The 23,412-nt window shown below is 49.6% G+C and overlaps 1 protein-coding gene across 2 annotated transcripts in view; it reads right to left on the minus strand.

The window, feature by feature from the left end:
• Positions 1-15,992: 15,992 nt before the first annotated feature.
• The window catches only part of DSCAML1 (DS cell adhesion molecule like 1), a 348,185-nt gene continuing 340,765 nt past the window's right edge, over positions 15,993-23,412 (minus strand). For both annotated transcript variants that reach the window (XM_073321085.1, XM_073321084.1), the window contains 2 exons: positions 18,840-19,151; positions 15,993-16,836 (listed from right to left, as the gene is read on the minus strand). In XM_073321085.1, the coding sequence (XP_073177186.1) occupies positions 16,400-16,836; positions 18,840-19,151 (749 nt within the window). In that variant the 3' untranslated portion in view covers positions 15,993-16,399. The remainder of the gene's footprint in view (positions 16,837-18,839; positions 19,152-23,412) is intronic.

Here is a 23,412-nt window from a genome sequence, read left to right on the forward strand (position 1 = left end):
TGGTTGTGACTGGCTAAGGTATTTAATAGTAGCTGAGCAGCTGCATCTTGGCTGAATATCCCAGACCTTGTGGAAGTCCAGGGCCCTTTCTGTAGGCCAAGGGACGGCAATAAACCATTGACCTCCGTATTCCAGAGGCCTGGGAGAGTTCCCTCAGCAGCATCCTATTTGTTACTATTTTATTTATTAGAACTAAGGATCTTCCATGCCTGAAATGTGAAAAATAACTAGTATTGGGGGACTACTTGGCCAGGTTTCCTGGACTCTAGGTTAGACAGCTGTGGAACGTCTGACTCTTGCATGTGGGATCAGGTGACCATGTTGGTAATGATACAAATGGGCATATTTTTATTTTTAATGAAAAAGCGGGGTGTGTTTGTTAATTAAATAATCTGCTCTAAACAAAGTCTGTGGGGGAGAGATTCTTTTTCTCCAAAGGGCAAAGAAGAGCATCACTAAAGGGACAGCGCCAGGTAGAAAGGTTTGGGGGGTTTTAAGTACGGCTTTTCCTTTGCATGGAAGCATCCCCCTGCAGAGCTTGCATCCTAGGCACTGCAGCATCCTGCGAGGGCGTGAGCGGTAGGCAATGAAACTGACCAGGCTAGTTTCACTGCCGTCTTTCATCTGAACTGCATGCTCAGGCATTAATGAGGCTAGCTAGTGCAAATTTAATCTCCTGAGCTGTCAGGGAAACAAATTAAAGAAATCTTGTTTTCAAAAACTTGATTTTTTTTTCTTTTTTTGTAACAGGAGCCTTTTCTGTAACTCTGCCTTCCAAGTGCTCTCACAAATATTAATTACTGGAAGCGTTACTCCATGGTGCCCGTCTACGGGGACCACTATACTATAGTCAGGGTCTCAGAGTCACTGTGAGCAATGGAGAGTTAAAAGCACATTGAAACCAGCCCTGCCTCCTTTTAGCTGCCTTGGCAGGGACCATCCTCACAGGCTCTTGTTGGGGTCAGGACTAACTCTCTCCCTGTTTCCGTTTTGTTTATTTCCAGAAAGGTGAGAGCTCTCGGCACGGCAGCATCTACTCGCGGAAAGGTGAGTGCGCAGCATGCCTCTGGCGTGAGGAGGAGGGATCGGGGACCCGCTGAGATGTTAACTGGAACAAGACTGGGTTTGTGGGAGGGATTCGCACCCCCGAGCAGCGCTGCTCCGACTCAGCAGAGCCGGCACACTCCATTTTTAATTAATTTTTAATCATTTCTGTGCTGATTAGAATGTACCGCCAGCCAGAGCATCTGGGAGTGTGTACAGGATCCCAGGCAGGATGGCGGCTGTATTAATTATAGCTGGCAGCATCAATAGCCAGACGCCCACCCCGTGTACCCTTTTGGAGCCTCGCTGCTCTGACCCACTGTCCAGCTGGTGCAGAGCTCTGTGCTGTGCAGCAGGTCTGTAATGTGCTTGTTTCTGCAAGCAAATCCCTCTCCTCCTGCAAACCCACCCAGCTGACTTTAGAATGGACAGAGGTGGGTGTCAGAAGGTCCCTCTTTCTCAGGGTCTCATCCTCTTCCCTCCTCGCCTGGCAGGAGCCACTTTGAAATGTCCTCAAATTCTGCTGCCTCTAATGAAGTCAAGTGCTCAGCAAATAGGATTTGTCCACATCTATTCTCAGCGCAGCTCAGGCTGTAATCGGATGAAGGCCGGCGCACTGCCACTCTCTGCAGCGGAGGCTGGAACGTGCCGCTGAGCTGTGTGCTGAGTCAAGGGGGATTGGAGGCTGCTGCTGAGGAGGACGGAGTGTCCTGTTCTGGACAGGAACTTTGGCAGGGAATCCAGTGTGGTGACTCCTCCGGTCTGGAGTCCCTGTGGGCCACTGAGCTGAATTCCAGCTTCTCATGGGCATCCTTCAGGAAAGCCACATGCAGCAGAGCAGACGATGCTTCTTGCCACGGTCGTGGGTGCCCTTTCCCTACCCCTTCCACAGCCCCCTGCAGGGGATTCCACAGCAGGATCTGGTGCTCAGCAGGTATGGGCCGTGTGGCTTTGTGCTCCTGACCAGATCATCAATGCTCCAGCGTGGAGCTGGAACAGAAGTTTTAGACGTGCTGCTGTGACTTGCAAGTGTTTTGGAGCCAGTGTCTCTTGCTGCTTTCTGGCAGGGGCCTTGACAAGCCATTGGGAACTTAGGGGCTTCATCGTTCAGCTCTTGTCTGAGCAGCTCCTGTTTTTCCAATGGCCAGCCCTTTGAAATCGAGATAGACTGTTAACATTTCCCTGTTGCTAACCCTCTAAGAAGCACTTCCAAGTGTGCCTTGTGGATGTCCGATTTTTTCCAGGGCTCTTTGGCATCTGCACAAGAAAGATGCACCGACTTAACTCAATCTGTTTAGAAACTTAGTTGGTTAAACCAGGCTAACGCCTGTCGGGTTAGCTCGTACAGATTCGACTGGGCTGCACTGACCTGAGTCTCTCCTAACTGCATTTCGGTGTCCATACAAAGGACTTGCACCCGTTTAATTAAATTAGTTTCTAAACTGGTTTTAGTTACATGGGTGCAAACGTTGTAGTTCAAATGAGGCCTAAGTAGCTAGCACCTCCCGTTGTCCCTCCTCTCCAGGCTGGTATGAGGTAGAATAGGACTCGCGTGTCTGAAAAAGGGCTACAGTGTAATGACATGGTCTGATGTAAGCACCTGAGCATTCTCACCTGTGTGAGCTGCCGGTCATCTCTGTCCCGAACGTCCAGCATAGTTACACAGATCACCAGGTCCCTGTGTGACTGCCATAAAATTAACGTGTAACAATCCAGGATGCCATGCTCCATTCCATTCCAATCCTATTCCTGGCTCTCCACTGACTCCTCCTGTGGCCGTGGGTAAGTCACTTCCCCTCTGTGTGCCTCAGTTTCCTGCTCTGAAATGGAGCTGGTAATCCTGACCTACCTCCCAGGGTGTCATGCAGGGCAATTGATTCTTTGAAGGTGGAAAGTGCTATATCAGTGCTAAATGTTCTCCATAGTTCCGTATGGGGGCACTGTGACGGAAGAGGGGCAGTGTAGCCTTGTGGTCAGAGGTGCCAAGTGCAGGGATCCACACTTACCAACCAGGTGGTTTTTGCTGCATCTGTTTGTTGTTCTGTAGCCTGCAGTGATGGACAGTGAAAACCACAAAGGCCTAAGTGACTTTCACCCTAACAGGAATATTTTGGCTGCTTCCCAGCTGAGAACTGGACTTGTGGGGTTACAGCAATGCAGCGTTATCGATAGGGCCAGTATCTGCTCAGCCCCGCAGAGATCCTTTGGCTGGTGTATTTCTTTAAGAGCTGACAACAGTCCACACGGAGATGGGGCTTATTCCTGGTTTACTGCTGCATGTTCCCCGCACTTCCAACTGCCTCCATGGCCTCTGGCGTTCGATAGTGCCGAGAACAGGATTTATGGCAGATGGGGCCCGTTGTGGGCAGGCAGGCAGGAGCTGATTCCCAATGCGGGCTGATTTATGTGTCTCTTACTTTGCCGTTTCTTTTAGGATGTGAATAAACATGGGTTCAGGTGACACAGCTGAGTTGATACAGCAGCATCTGGCACGGGGCTGTTGGAGCACCGCTAGGGGAGTGCTTAGCTGTGACACGTTGGCTTAAAAGAACGCTGCTGGGCTGCTTTGGTTCAGCTTCTGTTGAATTTCACAATGCCTCCCTAATGCGACATTAAGCATCAGGCAGGGAGTGCTCCCATTTATCAGCATGAGCGCTTCATTCCTGTACAGTGCCCTGCTTCCTTTTACTCTTCTCTGTGTGCGCCAGCGAGTGAGCATCCCGCTCTGTGATTAAACACGGGGAGGGCTTTGGGGAGCACAGCTGTCTAAATAGTGGGATTAGTGTTGGCAGAGAGCAAGGGAGGGTTCTCCCTTCTGTATCACTTGCCCGCTCCACCGCTTCTCTGACCTGGATGTTGTCCATACAGACCCGAGCTGAGTGGTTGTGTGCCATTTCTGGGGCCCTTGGGGGAACTGCACAGTGCATTTGGAACAAGTCTATGGTGTAGACGCCTGAAAAATAGGCAGAGAACGGCAAACTCTCTGAACTTGTGGCCTGTGCTGAGAGCCTGGATTTTGTCCTTGGTAGCACCTGGCTATTTATTTTTAGTCGGTAATGAAAAAGGGTTTCCCCCCCCGCCTCTGGAGCAGGGACTTGGATGATGGCCTCTCTGTAGAATATATGGCAGACGGGCTGATTTGACCAAAGGACTCAAAGGCAGATTCTCCTCCGCTTACCCCAGTACCTGGGTGACAGCTGACAAGTCCTGCAGGCACGGCTCCAACCCCCAGCTACGATGGGTTCAAGTGACCCCTCTCCATTGCTGGGCACAGCTAGCTTTGTGGCTTTCTTTCATTTCTACGTACAGGGTGCCGAAAAAACCAGGTCTCTTGCTAAAATGGGGCAAACCTCGAGGAGCTTTCTACCCCAGAGAGGGCAGGGTGCTCCCTGAGAGTTGTAGTGAGATCTTCATCCAGAGTGCGGGCTCTGTTTAGTGTGAGTAACCGGGTCTGCGCTCCTCTGTGCTCTGGAGGGATGTGAAACGTGCAGGACCGTGACTGTCTTGGGCACCTCGTCTCCTTCATGGCAACAGTGGTTGCTTGGCCTCGTGTTCTGGGTTATCCCCCCCAGCCCAGGAAGTGGGGAGTACTTGGGGCGGCAACCAGTCTGGGATCTCTTGATCTCTGAGGCCCTCACCCAGGAAGTGACACAACTCGTGCAGTGTGTCAAGAGCTTCCCTGGGTTCCGCAGTCCCGGGGCGTGCAACCTTCCTGGCATAGCTGCGTTTTTCATCACGTGAAACAAACTCTCTAGGCCTGCTGAGTCCCTCGCCTTGGAAGTGCCCTGTACAGCTCCATAGAGCCCAGGTGATTAATTACCAGATGCTGCATGGACTTGTGAAGCAGCTGTGTGTAATATAGCAAACAGGGCCTGCAAGGTTAGAATAGCACAGGGTACCCAGAACCTCGCCTAGTATCTCTGGATTTAACTGCCCCTGGGAGTAACCTTCCCATCTCCTCTAGCTGCTGGAGGCGGGGGCGAGCTCTGTTGAGCGTGCTGGGTGTGTTACACCTTGGACATCTAGTGGTTTAACATCGTTGCAGCAAAAGGATTCCCTCCCTTCCTCTGGCTGCCTCTGAGATGCAGGAGCAGCACAAAGCTGCTTGCAATGTAAGTGGTGATGTGGCTGTAGATGAGCAAGAGGGCTCTGAAGCCAGGCTCAGCCACTGGGGTACAAATACACCAAGCAAGACAGCGTTGCATAGCAGATGAGGGGTCTTGAATGCCAACTATTAATATGCTGCCTTGGTGGAGAGGCTGTGTGGCTCAGGGGCCTGGCAATAGGCTAGTCGCAGCCTGGCGCCTTGTTCAAATCCAGACTAGGTTGGTGGTGATTAGAAGCGATTACCTGGTGATGGCTGTTCCGTGGCCTGCATGTAAGGAGGTTTGTGGTTCTTGGTTCAGTCCAGTGAACAGTTCCTGGTGCTGCAGTAGGTGTAAGTGACCCCCTTGTGCTGGTCTCGGTGGAGATAAGAATGCCCATAGTGGGTCAGACCAGTGGTCCATCTTGCCTAGTATCCTGTCTTCTGACAGTGGCCGGTGCCAGATTCTTCAGAGGAAGCAAACAGAACTGGACAATTATCAAGTGATCGATCTCCTGTTGTGCAGTCCCAGCTTTTAATGGTGGAGATTTCGGGTTGCTCGGACAATGGGGTTTCATGCCTGGCCATCTTGGCTAATAGCTATTGATGGACTTATTCTCTATGAATGTATCTAGTTCTTTTTCTGAACCCAGTTATACCTTTGGCCTTCACAAAATCCCCTGGCAATGAGTTCCACAGGTTGACTGTGTGTTGTGTGAAGAAGTATTTCCTTCTGTTTGTTTTAAACCTGCTGCCTATTAATTTCATTGGGTGACCCCTGGTTCTTGTGTTATGTGCATAGGTAAATAACACGTCCCTCTTCACTTTCGCCCCCCAGTCATGATTTTCCAGACCTCTGTCAGTCATTTCACCCTTTCGTCAGCTCTTTTTTTTTCTAAACTGAACAGTCCCAGTCTTTTTAATCTCTCTTCACACGGAAGCTGTTTCATACCCTTAGTCATTTTTGTTGCCCTTCCTTGTACTTTTCCCAATTTTAATATGTCTTTTATGAGATGGGGCGACCAGAACTGCACGCAGTATTTAAGGTGTGGGCATACCATGCATTTACAGAGTGGCATTATAATATTTTCTGTCTTATCTATCCCTTTCCTAACGCTACCTAACGTTCTGTTTGCTTTTTTGACTGCCGCTGCACACTGAGTGGATGTTTTCAGAGAACTATCCACAGTGACTCCAAGATCTTTCTTGAGTGGCAACAACTAATTTAGATCCCATCATTTTGTATGTATATTTGGGATTATGTTTTCCATTACTTTTCAGTTATCTGCCATTTTGTTGCCCAGTGGAGTGAGATCCCTTTGTAACTCCTCAGAGTCGGCTTTGAACTTAACTGTCTTGAGTAATTTAGTGTTGTCTGCAAATTTTACCACCTCGCTGTTTACCCCTTTTTCCAACTCCTTCATGAATATGTTGAACAGCACACGTCCCAGTACAAATCCTTGGGACACCCCACTATTTGCCACTTGCCACTGTGAAAACTGATCGATCATTCCTACCCTTTGTATCCTGTCTTTGAACCAGTTACGGATCCAGGAGAGGACCTTCCCTCTTTTCCCACGACAGCTTACTTTGCTTAAGAGCCTTTGGTGTGAGACCTTGTTGGAGGCTTCCTGATGTGAAGAGAAGTGCTAAGGATTCAATGGGCCATGGAGGCCTTTGCTGTCTGATCTGTGGTTAAATAAGGGGTATGAGTCTCTCCAGGGTCATCGACCCAGCTACTCTCCCCAGGGCTAAATTCACAGTTAAAAAGAGAGAACTGGGGTTTCCTTCCAGTTGTGTTTAGTGCTGAGTTCCCTGAACGCTGGCCTCTGTGAGGAACTCCCACCGGAAGCAATTCCCATCCTTGTCGTCCATTCGGGACTCCCCAGCGCACTCTAACGAGACCACCTACGGGGTGGGGGAAGTGGGGATAGGTCTGGTTAAGAACCCTAGGTCAGCCCTGGTTGGGCAGGTTTTGTTCTGCAGAAATGTGGCAGCCTGTTTGTGTTAGCCTGGAGAGACGAGCAGCAGATTAAGGATGTCGTATGGACGGGTGGCAGATAAGAGCCCTGCATCCATTACTGTGCGGGAGCGGAGGCCTGTGAGTTGTCAGCATAAGCGGGGGCTTATGTAAGAGTGCAACAGAATTCCCAGCTCTGAGCTCTGCCCATCACTCGGGGGCAGGAGGCTGGAGCAAGTCTTGGCAATGGCCCACTAGAGCCTTTGGCCTTGAGGCTGCTCCGTTACGGTCAGTTCTGTTTGGCAGCGACTGACCATTGCCACCTGCGGTCAGTCTTGCAGGCCCCGGTGGACAAGCACCCACGTGCCAGAAGACCCCCTGGCTGATGGCACGAACTGGGTCCGGTGGTGGTGGTGGTGATGGTAAGGCAGAGGCTGGCCTGGGCCATGTACACTGAATTCCCACTCGCCCCTAGGAGTGGTCAGCGGTGATTTGCTGGCAGGGCTCTGCTGTCCCTGCCGTGTGGATCTAGAGCTCAGTCTGCAGGGCTGTTGCTGGCGCCTTTCACCAGCACGCGTTCAGACTGTTGGATTCATCGTGTTGCTTGCCTGTCTCCCCAGGTAACATGATTCCTGATTCGAGCAGCAAGAGCCAGTCCTTGTGTGACCCGAGCGAGCGGGCTGCCGTCACGATCCAGACTCACTACAGGAAATACCAGCAGCACAAGCATGAGAAGAAATAGACGTGGCCGGGATCCCTGTCTTATGTGTTGGGTTGGTTTTCCTTGTGAACAAGAAGTTTTTCCGTCACTGTTGTGGTGGCTCCCTGAATCCACACTCGCCTGCTGTCTGCTCCCTTCTTCTTAGTGCTCCCTGTGTGCAGAGATTTAGAGACATGTCCGTGTTTGTCAGGGTGTCTACGTTGGCCCTCAGTTGCAAGCCTTGTGGCAAGCCCATCCCCGCATGCCATAGCCCCTGCCGGGGGTCTGGGCAGGGCGCAGGGAGAGCAAGTGTTTGACTGGGTGGGAATTGGAGTCCAGAGACTGACATGGAGCCCAGCTTTGAGACCTGCAGGCCCAAATCTCAGATTTGTGGGTGCTAACTGGGGCTCCAGCACTCTCACGCCACCTTCAGTGCTGGAGTGTCCAAGTGCCCATCGGTTGGATGTACGTTTTTGCACACGGCTCTTTTCCCATCTTTCTGGCCTCTTGCACCCAAGGAGGTGGGTGGGAGGGAGCCGAGGGGCCACATCTGGCATCTCTAAGTGTCTGGGCTTGTCTGAAATTGGCATAGGGCAGGACACCCCTCCCTCAGTGCAGTGCCGAGCTAGGTTCACTGTGGCATCTGGAATCAGAGTAGCAGCTGTGTTAGTCTGTATCCGCCAAAAGAAAAAGAGTACTAGTGGCACCTTAGATAATAGTTTCTGAGGTGCCACAAGTACTCCTTCTTTTCCTTTTGTAGATCTGGAATGAATCCCTCCATGGTGAAGCTGAGCTCTTGGGCCAGCTCCACCGTCTGGCCATGTGACCGCGGTTGAGTGGGCAGGAGGCAGCAGTCCTATGTCCACATAGTAACTAACCCAGCGTGCCAGGGCTTGTTTCTGCCTGCTCCAGAGCCCTCGTGGGAGCAGGTCTGTGTCCTGGAGCCACAGCAGGGGCCAGTGCTGACTCTTAGAGAGCTAGGTACTTCTAGCAGGACAAAAGCTAGAGAGAGGGGCCAGGTTACTTGGGGGAAGGGGAGCTGGCAGCAGGGGCTGTAGGGTTTGTGGTAAGCTGGGAGGGGTCGTGGGGTCACGGGAGTAGGTTGAGCAGCTGGGAGAGGCATAGAAAGGAGGTGCTTGCACATGTGTGGATGCTGACCACCACCCCTGCAATTAACTTGATGCACGGTTGATGGATCTTCCCTGTCTCCTTTCTCCTGTCCCTTCTGATTTGTCACCCTAACCTAGTAGTCGTTCCCTCTGCTAATCGCTCCTGCCCGATGGGGCTAGTCACACTGCTGTCCTCTAGCTAGGCCACAGTTGTCCGTGACATACGGCCAGGTAAGAGACCCACTGTTTGCCTGGAGGAGTTTACAGTGTCCTCGGCATTAGGCCAGAGCAGTGCACGCAATAGACGGGGGGGGATGTGGTAATGAGCTCTCACAGTTATATATGGCTAGTGGCATGTGCTTCCAGGAGGTGGGGGTGGAGTTGCTAAGTCCCTGTCTCTCTGAGGGTTTTGTAAGAGGACTGTTTTTGGGGGAGGGGGGGGAGGGGGAATCTATGGGGAGCAGGGTAAAGGTGTCAAGCTCTGGGATGTGTACCTGCATTGGGTAACCCAGGAAGTGCAGTGAGAACGTCATTGAGGGGTCAGGATGGATTGGCTGGTTACATTAGAACAAACGTAAGGGAATTTTATATGCTGGTGCATTGCAACCCTCCAACAGCTGTCAGTGGGAGAGACTTTGCCCTGGTGGGGTGGCGGGGTGCGGGGGGACCTATGAATCGTCTTGTGCACAAGAGATTGCTAGTGTTGAACTATATTGCTCTGGCCCCTTGAGAAGGGTTCTCAGCTGCCTCCTTGCTGTAGCTGACAGTGATTCTGTGCAGTACCCACAATGGACTCTGGCCCTTAAACCTCCTTGAGAGCGCCTGGTCCCACAGCTCTAGCCTGCCCTCCCCCCCCCGCCCCGTGCCCCCCGTTGCAGGCTGACCTAGCTCCCTCCCACATGGCCATGAATGCTGCTGCACCCCCAGCTGCGTGCTTGTTAATCAATGCTTGTAAAGTGCTTTAAATATGTAAAGCCCAATGTCAATGCTCAGTGAGGGGGTTACTGTCTCTGGGTTCTCTCCTCTCCCCAGTAGTTCTGCGCCCTCTTTTCCTGTATCTGCCTCTTGAACTCTGATCCCCTATGTACTCGTTCCAAGCCATGGCCTAGTGACAACTTGTTGGCCCTCTATTATTGCACAGCTGGTTCCAGCTCTTCTGCGCAGAGGGTTGTTAAACAAGAGCCAGTGAAAGCCTCATAGTCCTTGTTGCTTGTATTGTGGAGGCACTGTGCCAGGATCAGGGCCTCTTGTACTGGGTGCGGCAGAGACACCAGGTAAAGGGGACACTGGCTTCACGTCCTTTTAAACTTTGATTTTTCACTCAATAGTTTCTTGCACCTCCCATGTTTTAGGGCACGTGAAACAATAGGGAGTTAAAGGTTGGCCAGTTTGACTTGAATTCCTTTCGGCAACTTTCTCCTCCCCTGAAATGCTGGTTTGTAATTTCCTCCAATGATATTATAGAATCATAGAATCTCGGGGTTGGAAGGGACCCCAGAAGGTCATCTAGTCCAACCCCCTGCTCGAAGCAGGACCAATTCCCAGTTAAATCATCCCAGCCAGGGCTTTGTCAAGCCTGACCTTAAAAACCTCTAAGGAAGGAGATTCTACCACCTCCCTAGGTAACGCATTCCAGTGTTTCACCACCCTCCTAGTGAAAAAGTTTTTCCTAATATCCAACCTAAACCTCCCCCACTGCAACTTGAGACCATTACTCCTCGTTCTGTCATCTGCTACCATTGAGAACAGTCTAGAGCCATCCTCTTTGGAACCCCCTTTCAGGTAGTTGAAAGCAGCTATCAAATCCCTCCCTCATTCTTCTCTTCTGCAGGCTAAACAATCCCAGCTCCCTCAGCCTCTCCTCATAACTCATGTGTTCCAGTCCCCTAATCATTTTTGTTGCCCTTTGCTGGACTCTCTCCAATTTATCCACATCCTTCTTGTAGTGTGGGGCCCAAAACTGGACACAGGACTCCAGATGAGGCCTCACCAATGTCGAATAGAGGGGGACGATCACATCCCTCGATCTGCTCGCTATGCCCCTACTTATACATCCCAAAATGCCATTGGCCTTCTTGGCAACGAGGGCACACTGCTGACTCATATCCAGCTTCTCTGTCACCCCTAGGTCCTTTTCCGCAGAACTGCTGCCGAGCCATTCGGTCCCTAGTCTGTAGCTGTGCAGATATGCCTGTTATAGCAACAACAAATGAGGCTGGACTAGGGCTGATCTATTTCCCCATCTTTCTGTAGTGGTGGAAATCGAGCCAGATTGGATAAAACTGTGCAATAGCATGGCCTGTAGTTGCATGGGAAAGTACAGTGGAGAATTTGTGTTAGAATGTAGGATTGAGATTTGTACCAGCTACATGATAATAAAGAAGTGACAATCTAGTCTTCTGCCTTTCGTTATTTTGCCAACCCACTTGGTCAAACAGCAGAGAGTATTCTTGGCTCTTTCATTTGTGGTTCTGGGTTGAAATTTCAGACCTCAGAGGAACATGTGGTCACAGACTACAGCACTGTGCCGATGCCAGGGGTGTTTACAGGACCCTCCCTTTAGGACTTGTGTCTCTGCCTTGTTTCAGCAATCGTCGTAGAAATGTTTTTAAAGATTGTGAAACCGTGCTAGTGAAATGTTAGTTTGCTTGTAAATATTCTTGCCTTGGTCTAATGGGGAGAACCAGAAGATGACTAGAAACATGCAGGTGACTGGTCTCAGTGTAAAATCTAACCAGCACCCAGGCTGAAATGAATGTGATTTGAAGTATGATAATCCATTCTGATAACTGAGGGGCTTCTCAGTAAGGATCGGGCACAACCTTTCTGTCTCGCTGTAGCCCGTAGGGGCTGTGGGTGGTTCTCACAGAACTTGCTGCTCGGCAAACATTGCCGCGGTGGCGGTCTACCAGGATGCGAAAACGTAACGTGTCCCGGTGGTTAGAGCATGGCACTGGTAGGCAGCAGGCCTGGAATCTGTGTCTTACCACGTGCACCTGTGTTCATCTGTGTGCCCCCTGCCTCAGTTTCCCTACTTCTGTAAAGTGCTTTGAGATCAGTAAATAAAGCATAGACAAAGTGCTAGTCCTAAAAAGATGGCTCTCAGCACAGTGGGGGGTATACAAAGAGCCTGTGGCTGCCGTCTTTCGATAACTCAGGGTGAAGACCAACCTGCTCAAACTCCTGGCGTTCGCTGATGGTGAACTTGGCTCCCTACTGCTGCCGATGTTAAAGGCAGAGGAGCTGGCAACTGCTGTGGGCATCTGTTTTTGGAAACCAGGTATTTATCTATACCAGTTGGATGCATGGTCTGAGCACCCCTCCTATGGTACAGCAGAACTCAAACCCTTCACTGAGCAGCAAGAGAGCAAGTAGGGTGGGAAGGTGGCAGGCAGTGGGTTTGCAGGTGGAGAATGCTGCCCCGAGTGTCTCTGTAGAGCAGCAAAGTCAAACCCAACACCTGACTGGGTGGAGACGAGCGAGACATCCCTCCAGCCCCAAAACAGAAAGGGAAACAGCACCCACCACTTCTACAAAGCCGCTGCGCCATAGCCTCCTGCCTGCTCTCGGGCATGCTGCTAGAACTGTGCATTCAATTACTGGAGAATTGCTGTTCCCATTCCCAGCAGGGTACAGAGGAGGAAATGGTATTTGCCTCCACTGCGTCAGCCCTTCTCTTTACAGACCTGGTGCTTCTGAGGGTATTTCCAACTGAGGTGCTTGCTCTGGTATTTTCATGAAGCCTGGCCTGCCCCCCCCCCCCCTTGCTGGCAAGAACAGAGTTCCTGGGGGGAGCTGTGTGTGATGTTAGTACAGCCTTAGCTAGGACCCCCTTTTCTAATGAGGGATCAGCTTTCTTCTGGTCAGTGCTCTCCCTTCTATATGGAGGGCAGCAATCCCGCACTGCCTCTGGAATCCCCTTAGTCTGACTTCCTGTGGACCGTCTCCCATTCTCCATCCACAGAATGAGCATTCCTTAGGTGGGCGTCTACCCTAGGGCTCTTTTGACCCACAGGGGCATCCCACAGACTTTTGCCCTGTGTCTGTCCCATCCTTCGTAGAGCACACTGTGGCCTTTTCCCCAACCAGCACCTCACAGTCTGATGGTCTCTGCTCCCTGTTAGCTATTGAGTCCTCCGGCATCCACCTCCTCTCGGCCCCCAACTGGGGGTTTGCTCTGTCTTTTCTTTTGGTTTGCCTTGTATAGGCCCCCTTTGCTCCTTCACCCCTTTCTCCAGCATTTCCCACCTGGGCCGCACGTTCTAGGTTTGTTGGTATTTGTCTAGGGTTTTTTCTCTGCCCTGGCATTTCCAATCTGGGCCTCACGTTTTTGGCTTGTGGGTCTGAGTCCTGTACTGACCCCTCTGTGTCTTACCATCCATTGAGGTTCCCTCCAGTGCGCGGCTCTTCATATCCTTAAAGGGAATGGGTTCCAATCAGTCCCCACAACCCCGGGATGGGGGGCCTCTACCTCCTGCACAAGTCTATTGGGATGATGCCGCTGGAAAAGGCTTTCCTCCCCGTGTATACGCTCCATTCCTAGAGCATGTACCCGTCCCAAAACCACCGTGATGTAACCAGCCTGCTCTGCAAGAGTGAGTAACTGGCCTCTGAAGAAACAACCCGATCTCTGGTTGTCAGCCCACTCTTACCGGAACAGTTTTTACTCCCTTCTGAGAGCTTTCCATCACCCCAGTCTAGCCACAACATTCCCCCAGACCACGTTTCATATATGAGCTGTCCCACTTGATGCCTTTTCCCCTGTGCTGCTAGCAGGTTATATCGTGTCTGACCAAGTGGCCTTCCTTTCTTCCTGTCTCACGCCTGCAGGTCATACTGCTTGTGTTGGACAAGCTGCTTTTCTTTGCAAATCTTGGAATGCTTCTTGGCCAGTTTTGACGTTGCCTCCATTGTCTCTGGTTGGTGTCTCCAGACCCTTGTGGTCTCTGGAAGGCTCTGCGTAATATCACAGCATCCAGGACTGCTTCCACATCTTGCCTCAGCCAGCAGTTGGCCCAATCAGTCCCAATCTGTGCAAATGCTCTGGGCCTTACCCCAGATGTCCACCTGGCTGCCCAATATTTTTGCCAGTATCTTTTGGCCGACATAAACCTACATGGTTCCATATAGCAGCATTTAACACCTCAGAGTTCTTGGCCTGCTCTTTGCTCAATGCCAGGTAAGCACTTGGGCTTCTCCCGACAGGTAAGGGCTAACGATATGCCCACAAACCTTTACCCCAGCTCACGCCAGCAGCAGTTCTTTTGAAAGTCAGTACAAAGGCACTGGGATCCTCCCCGGGCCCAGCCCCCCTACCCAGTGCAGGACTTGTCAGATTCTGTAATACCTGCTGTTGTACGTGGGTCTGTTCCTTCAGGAACTCCGGAAGTAAGTGCCTGCTGTTTCTTTGCCTGCCATCCCACTGGGGCTTGGTGCTCTGCCTGCCTTTTCTTTCCAGGTTCAGCCTCTCCTCACACAGGCTGCCTCTCAAGCTTTCCTGGCTCTGTCTGGCAGATGGATCCCGGCCAAGCCCCCACATGTGAAGCGGCTCTCCCTTCTGCTCCTGCCAGCCTGCTCCTCCTCTAGCCAAACCCAGTCCCCTGTGTGCTCGAAGCGGTTGGTGGGCGGCTCCCAAAAGGCTCTCTTTACAGCTGCTAGCAGCGCCCATCCCAAGGCAGAATTTAAAATACAGTTGCAATGTTGTACATAGGAACCAAGATCCATTGTTCTGTGTATAGAATTTAAACAGTTAATCTATGTTTCAGAGCAAAACTGCCCTTGGAAAATTAGGTTCTACAGAATGTCCTTACACATTCAATAGATTTTAGTCTATGTAGAAAATGTCTCCCAATTAACTGTAGCTGGGATTTTAAAAAAAACCCAGCTCTTCTCCTGTACTGTAATGCTCTCAGGTCACCCACGCATCTTTTTCTTTCTGATGAAGAACATGTTACGTTCGGCATCTCATTCACCGTGTAGCCAGCTGCGGGTCGAGAGAAAGGAAAGGGTTGCGAGAGTCCAGCTCCTTACTCTGGAAGAGCAGCTGTGTCTGCGGGGAGAGCCGTGCACAGCACGGATATGGAGGCCAGAACAGCTCCGGACTTCACACGCTGCACCTCCTCCTCTAGCGTCAAATGAGAACTACAGCAGAACCTCAGAAGTGGAAGTTGTCGGTAACACTGACCAAGACGTTATGGACTTCAGCCACTTCAGCAAGGCTTCTGACCCTTGGGAGCACCATGGCTCGGGGCTTTAGACCTGGGGGGAGTGCTGGGGCTCCCCACAGCTCCACTCCTGGTTTCAGCTGCGGGGGGCGGGAAGCTCTGGGGTTTGGGGCTTTGGCTATGGGGGGAGTGCTGGGGCTGAAACTGGCGCACCCCAAGTCTAGGCCCCTCCTGGGGGGCTGAAGCCCTGCCCCCCTTCCCCCCCAGTTGAAGCCCTGAGTACCAGGGCTAAAGCCTCAAGGCAGTGAAGTATTTGCTCTGTGTGTGTGTGTGTGTGTCTTTGAGGTTCTCCTGGACCCCGTTTGGAGCCGTTCCTGCATGGAATCCTCTTGAGGTCATAGGATGCTGCCCTGGCACATGCCCTTCCAGGACTGGGACCATAGCCAGGCTGCACAGCCTCCTACATATCTCGCAGCCTCCTTGCACCTCACTGCACTGCCACTGGTTTCTTCCTCAGTGAGTATGCCCAGCCGCCTCGGAGCCACTGGGGCACCGCCTCTGCCTGCAGACAGCCGACGTGCCTGCTCCCTGCCGTGCTGCGGGCTCACAGCTACTACCGAGAAGCAAGACAAAAGGTAGGCAAGAAAGCGTGCGCCCCCAGCTGGCCTGACACTTGCCCTCTGGGGTGGGGGAGAGGCTCCTGCTGATCCGTGATGGATTGGCTTGTGTCTCTCCATTCCGTGCTTCCCTGCAGGCTTAGTGTCCTGGCTAAAGCTTTACAGCCATGGTTTTTAGGCAGACGTGCAAACTGCCACGAGCTACTGAAAAGCTAAGAGCACTAAACCCTTCTCTCAGCTGTTTGAGCTCTTCTCCCAACCCGGTCCACTCCTAGTGCAATCCTGAGGCTTGAATCAACTGGAAAACTCCAACATATAAACATAACTTTTATTGCACACAGCGCTGGGTTTTTTCATAGAAAAAGGTATTAACACATAAGCATTTGCAAATCAAAGCAACTCCTGTTGTTTTCAGAACAGTAAACAGCATGCAATGTCTTTGAGAATTCGCTTTTCAAAACCACCAATAATATCAGGGGGAAAAATCGCTGAGTCTCTTTGTGCTCCTTTCAAAACAATGTGAAATATAAGATCACATATATATATATATTTTAAATCTGTAACATCAAATTCTTTGTGCCCTGGCTTCTTTTTCAGTTCTGGAGAAGAAGAAAATAGTTTCATTTATACAAAAGAGTTCATTATGTACAAGAGTTTATTTTATTTCAATATAAATAATGCAGGAAACCAGCAGTTTCTTTTAAATTGGTTTTCTAGTTTCCTACACAAGAGTGTAGGATTTGGAGTACGCTCCAGCCCCTTGTTTTTGAGATCTCCCTATACCGGATGTGCTCATTTCTAGTAAAGAGTCTCTAGAGCCTCCCATCTTGGTGTGTGTGGGCATGCGTGGCTCAGCGCTGGCGGCAGGAGCGGGATCGGCGGCAGGAGCAGAAGCGGCGGGAGCAGAAGCGGAGTTTGCCGAGACAGGCATGGTGAGTGTTCTTTGAGGTAAAGTAGTTGTGGAGGAGCCTGGGTGTGGCAGGCCCAAAGGCTTGCTGCCTGGGTCTAGCGTCATATGCCTCGCTTGCGTGTGATAAGCCCTGGCTAGGTTTCGGATGGAGGTTTCCCTGGGTGGGACCACTGGACAAGGATCATGGATGTCAGGCTTGCGGAAGAATGCTTCTGATTTCATGTACAAAGGAAGGTTGCAGTAATCGCCTGCAGGGAACAAAGACAGAGGTAAGGTGCTCGAAACGCCTAGCAGTTTTGCACAGAGTGTGGGAAGCAAGAGTCACGACTGACCCCCACGTGTGCCTGACAACGAGCACCCATTTGTCTTTCGCTCTTCACAGGTCTCCTCTTTCTACACAGGCACAAATGGTTTGTGGTGTGTGGTGTGTGCTTTCACGCCAGGAACCTTGCTCTGCCTTTGCGCTTTTCTTATCAGGATCAGAGAGGAAAGATCCCTGTTCTTTATGTGCGTCACGATTTGATACTCTCATCTCTGAGGATGATAAAAGGACCCATGCTATAAAAAGAGGAAGTATCTAACGTATGGCTGCCCAGTAACGGTGAGGAGACCCTAAGGAAAAGTAGCGTTGTCAGGAGGAAAGCGAAGGTTGAGACCTGAGGTGCCTCTGCTGCTGAAGTGCAACTGCAATAGTGATGGGGGAAGAAAGATGCTGGAGTTTAGTTTTGTTTGCTGGGACTAGAGTCCCGTTCCGCCCAGGGGCTTCGTGGCTGAGGTTCGAGAGGATCATTTCCTTCTAGCTTCCCCCAGCCCAGCAGCTGTCAGTGGAGGGGTGGAGAGAAGGAAACCCATGCCTCACGGGAACATCACTGCAAAGGCAGAAGAGGGGTCTAGGAGAGTAGGTGACCCTTCCTGAGAGTGTAGATCATGAAGTAATGTAAATGCAGGGGGCTCCTATACAGATCACAGCAGATTCAGGCCTGGTGAATGCTAACGGTGGAGTGATGGTTATAAGATTAGAGAATTCATTTCTGGGCCCGGGTTGGTATTATCTTGAGTTCAGCACCCGAAGGCATCTATAGCTCACTCACAAACAGGTAAAATGGAAAGCTGGCCACCATCTCTCAGCAACTTGGAATGGCATGAGCCCTAGATGGAAAAGCATTGCACGGAGCTAGCAAGGCAGCAACAGCGTCCATAGGATCCAAAGGTCAGTCCCTGAATGCACAAGATAAAGGGGAGAGTGCTGTCCTGGTGGGGGTGGGAAGCTAGTGGCTTATCTAGCCCAGCTCCCTGTGAATGCAGGGTTGAGTCCATCCACTAACAATTAATAAGACTCTGTGAGCTATCAATTGGGATAAACCTCCGGTGGTGAGATTCACCTGTGTCCCCACTCAGCCAAACCAAATCATTTACTCTTCTAGGGTCCAATTCTATAAATATTTACGGATGGGGGAGTAATATCTGCAGAGTCCCCTTGAGCTTGCAGAAGGTGGGGGATCGTGGGTGGCAGCGTTTGCAGGACTGAGCCCTTAACCCTGCCGCATCAGTGGACTGCTCCTTAGAATTTCAGGAGTGAGGACTGAAAGCAGCACCCAATGCATAACGCCACAAACAGTAAATTACCAGGGATCATCTGTGAATAATAATCCTTATAACAGACATGTAAGGCTAGTAGGGAGAAAGGAAAGTGGGCTTAGTGAGCATTGATTACAGTGTGAACCTGAAGGCCCTAAGTTAGCTGCTGGAAAGGATTATGTAGGTGTGCGTAAGCTAGAGGACAGCAACAGGGTCAGTGGCCCTTGACTCCTCTCGAGAGCAGAAGCTCTGTCTAGTTGTCATCCATGCCTCAGTTTGTCCTTAGAAGGGCCGAGAGCGTAGTGGGCTAAAACTGATACGACACGTTCTGTGGTAAGTAATCGCTTCCCTCTCCGAGCTCATGAGTCCTTAAAGCCTGGGAAATAGGGATCAAACTCTTGTGTAAAATAAGCCTTGTTTTTTGTTGTAGCTAGCAAAAGAATCGTGGACCAAAAATGGAGGAGACGGTAGCAGCAAATTTAGGTGAGCGCTCACATTGCAGATGTGGCCAAACACAGCAGGGCTGCTTGAAGATGAATCCCGAGGAAGGCCGTGTGCACGCTCTATGGGATGACAGTGCCGTACTGGGACCTCAGGGGCTGCAGCAGCCACGCTGCAGCCTCGCTCCTGCATGGGTGACGGGGGTGCTCTTAGCCAGCGAAAGGATACTTACTCTTGTTAGCTCTGTGAGGGATGGGCACCGCCACGTTCTTGCCTCTGTCGCTGTCCTGTGGCTTGGGCGGGGAGGCGGTGAACCTGCAGATGCCTGGCTCGGACGGGGTGCTCATCGAGGTCATGCTGTCTGCGTTCTCATTGGTCCCTGTGGTCATTTGGTCGGAAGAGCTATCTGAGATGAAGCACTCTGTGATCTCGAACTTGGCATGCTGCAATTGCTCCTCGAGCTTGGCGTGCTCATAGGCCCGTGCCAGCTCCTCGTAGGTGGATGAGGCGCTCTCTGTAGACACCATGCTGTTCCGCCCTTTGTCTGAAAACAAGGTAGGCAATCAGATCCGGGACGGGGAGGCACGGGTGTAGAATGCTGAGGGTACAGCTGTTTAAAATGGGCTGATTTTGACTAAATTTTCCTTTGAAACAGCCATATTAAAATGAAGCAGTCTGCATTTTTTTCCAAACTTTATATTTTAATCTAAAAACCCACACCACACGTTAAAATATTTGTGTAGGGTTTGTATGTATCCTTATTGGTGCATATGTTTTGTGTTAAAAACAAGTGTGTCAATTTGTGTATTGTATGTTTGTTTCAAACTATGTGCTGTGTATTTATGTAACTAAACAAGAGACACGCATCTTTCTGCGTATTGTATACAGAAACAAAACGTCAAACTTTGATGTGGTGTTCTCTGTTAGCAAGCTTTATGCCTTGTGAGGGGCAAAGTCACTTAGTGGATGGGAATGTGTCTGTCAGTCACGCTGCCCACTGCTGCATGCCCCAGCCACTAATGATACTGAGGCTGCAGAGCAGGGTGGATACAAATCTAATCTATGATTTCAAACAAACAGAATTGTTTGTTTTAGGGAAAAAACCTATCTAAAGAAAGAAAATTTTAGTTGAGTTAAGATACATTATAGCTCAAAGATAGATAGATAGAGATCTATCTCATCATGGAATAGGGATTATAAATTCTAATTCTATAGTATGAGAATATATATTCATGTAATGTTTAGGAAAAGTTTTGTAGATCATAGATGAGGGACCCAATCTTATGGGGTTCCAGGGGCTTCCATATGGATTATTTAGGTTAATCTTTCTAATCTAATCTACCTGTGATGTTGTTGACAATCTGTAACTGTGTCGATCACTGTTATATATTTGCAGCAAATATTGTCTAAAGGTTGTCGTGTAAGGGGTCTAGGTTATGCTGTGTGTATCTATCAATCAATCATTTTTGTAGTTAAAGTTGGTTATGAATATTGGCTCTAGTCTGTCTGTATTTCAACCTTATGCTCTGCTTCTGGGTGATACCCCAGACAAGTCGGTGTCAGCTCCGCCTAGCCTGCTGGATGGCCCCCTAAGGGCCATCAGCTATACAACTGACCCATTGAGAGAAGGCAGATAGATATGCCTTGTGACTTGGCAAAGTATGCAGGGCCTTGCCCATGTGACTCCAAACTTGATTGTGCTGTAATTTTCCACAGTAAGAACGAAGAGGCGTTCTTACACCTGGAAAAGACTATAAAAGGCTGATGCCTCATCTCCATCTTGTCTTCGATCCTGCTTCTGACCGCTGGAGGGACTTTGCTACAAATGGAAGCTCTACACAAAGGACGGATGACCCATCCCAGCTGTGGATAGACTCCAGAGACGAACTTGCAGTTTATTCTATCACAGCTACAAGCCTGAAGCAAGAACTTTGCCATTACTGTATGTAACTGATTCCATTTAACCAGTTGTAGCTCTCATCAATATCTTTTTCCTTTTCTAAATAGATCTTTAGATTCTAAAGGATCGGTAACAGTGTGATTTGTATATTGACCTGGGTCTGGGGCTTGGTCCTTTGGGATCGAGAGAACCTCTTTTCGTTTACTGGGGTCTTAGTTTTCATAACCATCTGTCCCCATAATGAGTGGCACTGGTGGCGATACTGGGAAACTGGAGCGTCTTAGGAAATTGCTTGTGTGACCTGGGTTTTATCCCACTGGCTAACCACAAGTCTTGTCTGGTTGGTTGGTTTGGTTTGCCTTAGAGGTGGCAAAACCCCAGCCTTTGGCTCTAACTGAGTTGCTTGAAGCAATTTGTTCTGAATTGGCACTCTCAATTGGGTCCTGCCAGAACCAGCATTGGTGCACTATGCAACGGGGCTCTGTCTAGAAGATACCATCAGGGATGCTTAGTTTTGCAGTTCTCAAACTGTAGATTTGTGCCTCCAGAGATAATATGCTTGTGCACAAAGAAATAGAGGGGAGAAAAAAATGACAGACCTCAACTCTATCATCCCTCTGCAAATTGGTTTACACAGAGTCAATCCCTAACCTCTCTCAGAAAGTTCAATGAACAGCAGATTGTTGAGGGTGGAATAGATCTGGACAAAGAGAAGGGAGGGATGGGCAGTAGAAGCAACAGTTATGCTATTTGGGCAGCATAGTCTGGAAGTGTTGAGGTCTTTCTGAGTGTAGTCTTCATTGATTTGAGATCTACTGTACCATCCTCTCACTAGAAGGGAAAACCTGCAATGCTGGGAGACTGTAAGAGAGATCCAGTTTGGGGTTATTGTAACGAAGTTCCTCTACCTGTGGACAAGACAGGCGTGTATGTGAAATGCAAGGCCTGCTTGCCTCACTGAAACAACATCACAAGAAGAGGGCCTCATCCTCCCTGATTGAACTAGCCTTGTTATCCCTAGCCTGATTCTTGCTTGAATAGTTATACCTGCCTGTGGAAATGTCCACTACACGCATCCGACGAAGTGGGAACTGACCCACGGAAGCTCATGCTCCAATGAGTCTATTAGTCTATAAGGTGCCACTGGACTCTTTGCTGCTCTCATGAGAAGTGTTTCTTCTGAGGCAGAAGCTGTGTTGAAGATGATGAAAGGAACATGCAGGATCTTCAGGTTGGTAAACTTTTCTATTTCATATTTCTTTTGTAAGGACTGCCTGTCTTCCTTCTGGACTATTCTTGAAGTCTTGTGTTTGAGCAAACAATATAGTGATGCTAAAGGTGAAATTGTAAAAAGAAGATCTGTCTATTTCAGTGGTTTGTTGCCTAAAATGATTGATAGTACCAGAAAGCAGTACGTAACACTAAGTGATAAGCTATTACCAGCAGGAGAGTGGGGTGGGAGGAGGTATTGTTTCATGATCTCTGTGTGTATATAATGTCTGCTGCAGTTTCCACGGTATGCATCCGATGAAGTGAGCTGTAGCGCACGAAAGCTCATGCTCAAATAAATGGGTTAGTCTCTAAGGTGCCACAAGTCCTCCTTTTCTTTTTGCGAATACAGGCTAACATGGCTGTTAGTGTGAAACCTGTCACTAAATGATTATGATGATAATTAATAAAGAACTGCATTGACTTATGTTGGTGAGGAGAATCTGTTAACATACAGGATTCTGAAGCCTATCCACCTTCAAGATCACCATCTTTTCCTATAGTGTCAGAGTTGTCTGCCAATGGTAGTGGTTCAGCCTGATCATACGTGTCACATAGCCACACTATATCCTGTGTAGCAAAAGGCAAGGATTTTCAATGGTCCAGAAGCAACCATAGGTAAGTTTGTGAGAAGACCCTGCAGATCACAAAAAGAGGTAGGTAAGAGATGAAACCAATTGTCTGGTTTGGTTATGCCACAAACTCTCCTTTCTGTAGGATTGAGAACTCACACTTTGTTAACATGGTTCAGTCAGTAAGAAAGACTGGGATACGGTCTGTGGAAAAGAGCAGATGTTGCAGGTAAATTGCTGGATAGTGTGTGTGAAAGAGAAAGTGATCAGTGTGCAAAAGGTCTAGAGGGTGAAATTGATTTTAGTTATAAGCTGGGGACGCATCAATTAGAAGTAACGGAGGAGGAGAAGGAGCTTGGAGTATTGGTTGACCACAGGGTGACTATGAGCCGCCAATGTGATGTGGCCGTGAAAAAAGCTAATGTGGTCTTGGGATGCATCAGGCGAGGTATTTCCAGTCGAGATAAGGTGGTGTTAGTACCGTTACCCACGGCACTGGTGAGACGTCACCTGGAGTACTGTGTGCAGTTCTGGTCTCCCATGTTTAAGAAGGATGAATTCAACCTGGAACAGGTACAGAGAAGGGCTACTAGGATGATCCGAGGAATGGAAAACCTGTCTTACGAGAGGAGACTCACTCAAGCAGCTTGGCTTGTTTAGCCTAATGAAAAGAAGGCTGAGGGGAGATAGGATTGCTCTCTATAAATATATCAGAGGGATAAATACCGGAGAGGGAGAGGAATTATTTAAGCTCCGTACCAACGTGGACACAAGAACAAATGGATATAATCTGGTCATTGGGAAGTTTAGACTAGAAATTAGATGAAGGTTTGTAACCCTCAGAGGAGTGATGTTTTGGAATAGCCTTCCAAGGGAAGCAGCGGGGGCCAAAGATCTATCTGGCTTTAAGATTAAACTTGAGAAGTTTATGGAGGAGATGGTGCGATGGGATAACATGGTTTTGGTAATTAACTATTCCTGGTAAATATGGCCTGGGGTGGGATCTGAGTTACCCAGGAAAGAATTTTCTGTAGTATCTGGCTGATGAATCTTGCCCACATGCT

This window comes from Lepidochelys kempii, chromosome 22 (assembly GCF_965140265.1).
Source record: "Lepidochelys kempii isolate rLepKem1 chromosome 22, rLepKem1.hap2, whole genome shotgun sequence".
NCBI classification, from domain to species: domain Eukaryota; kingdom Metazoa; phylum Chordata; order Testudines; family Cheloniidae; genus Lepidochelys; species Lepidochelys kempii.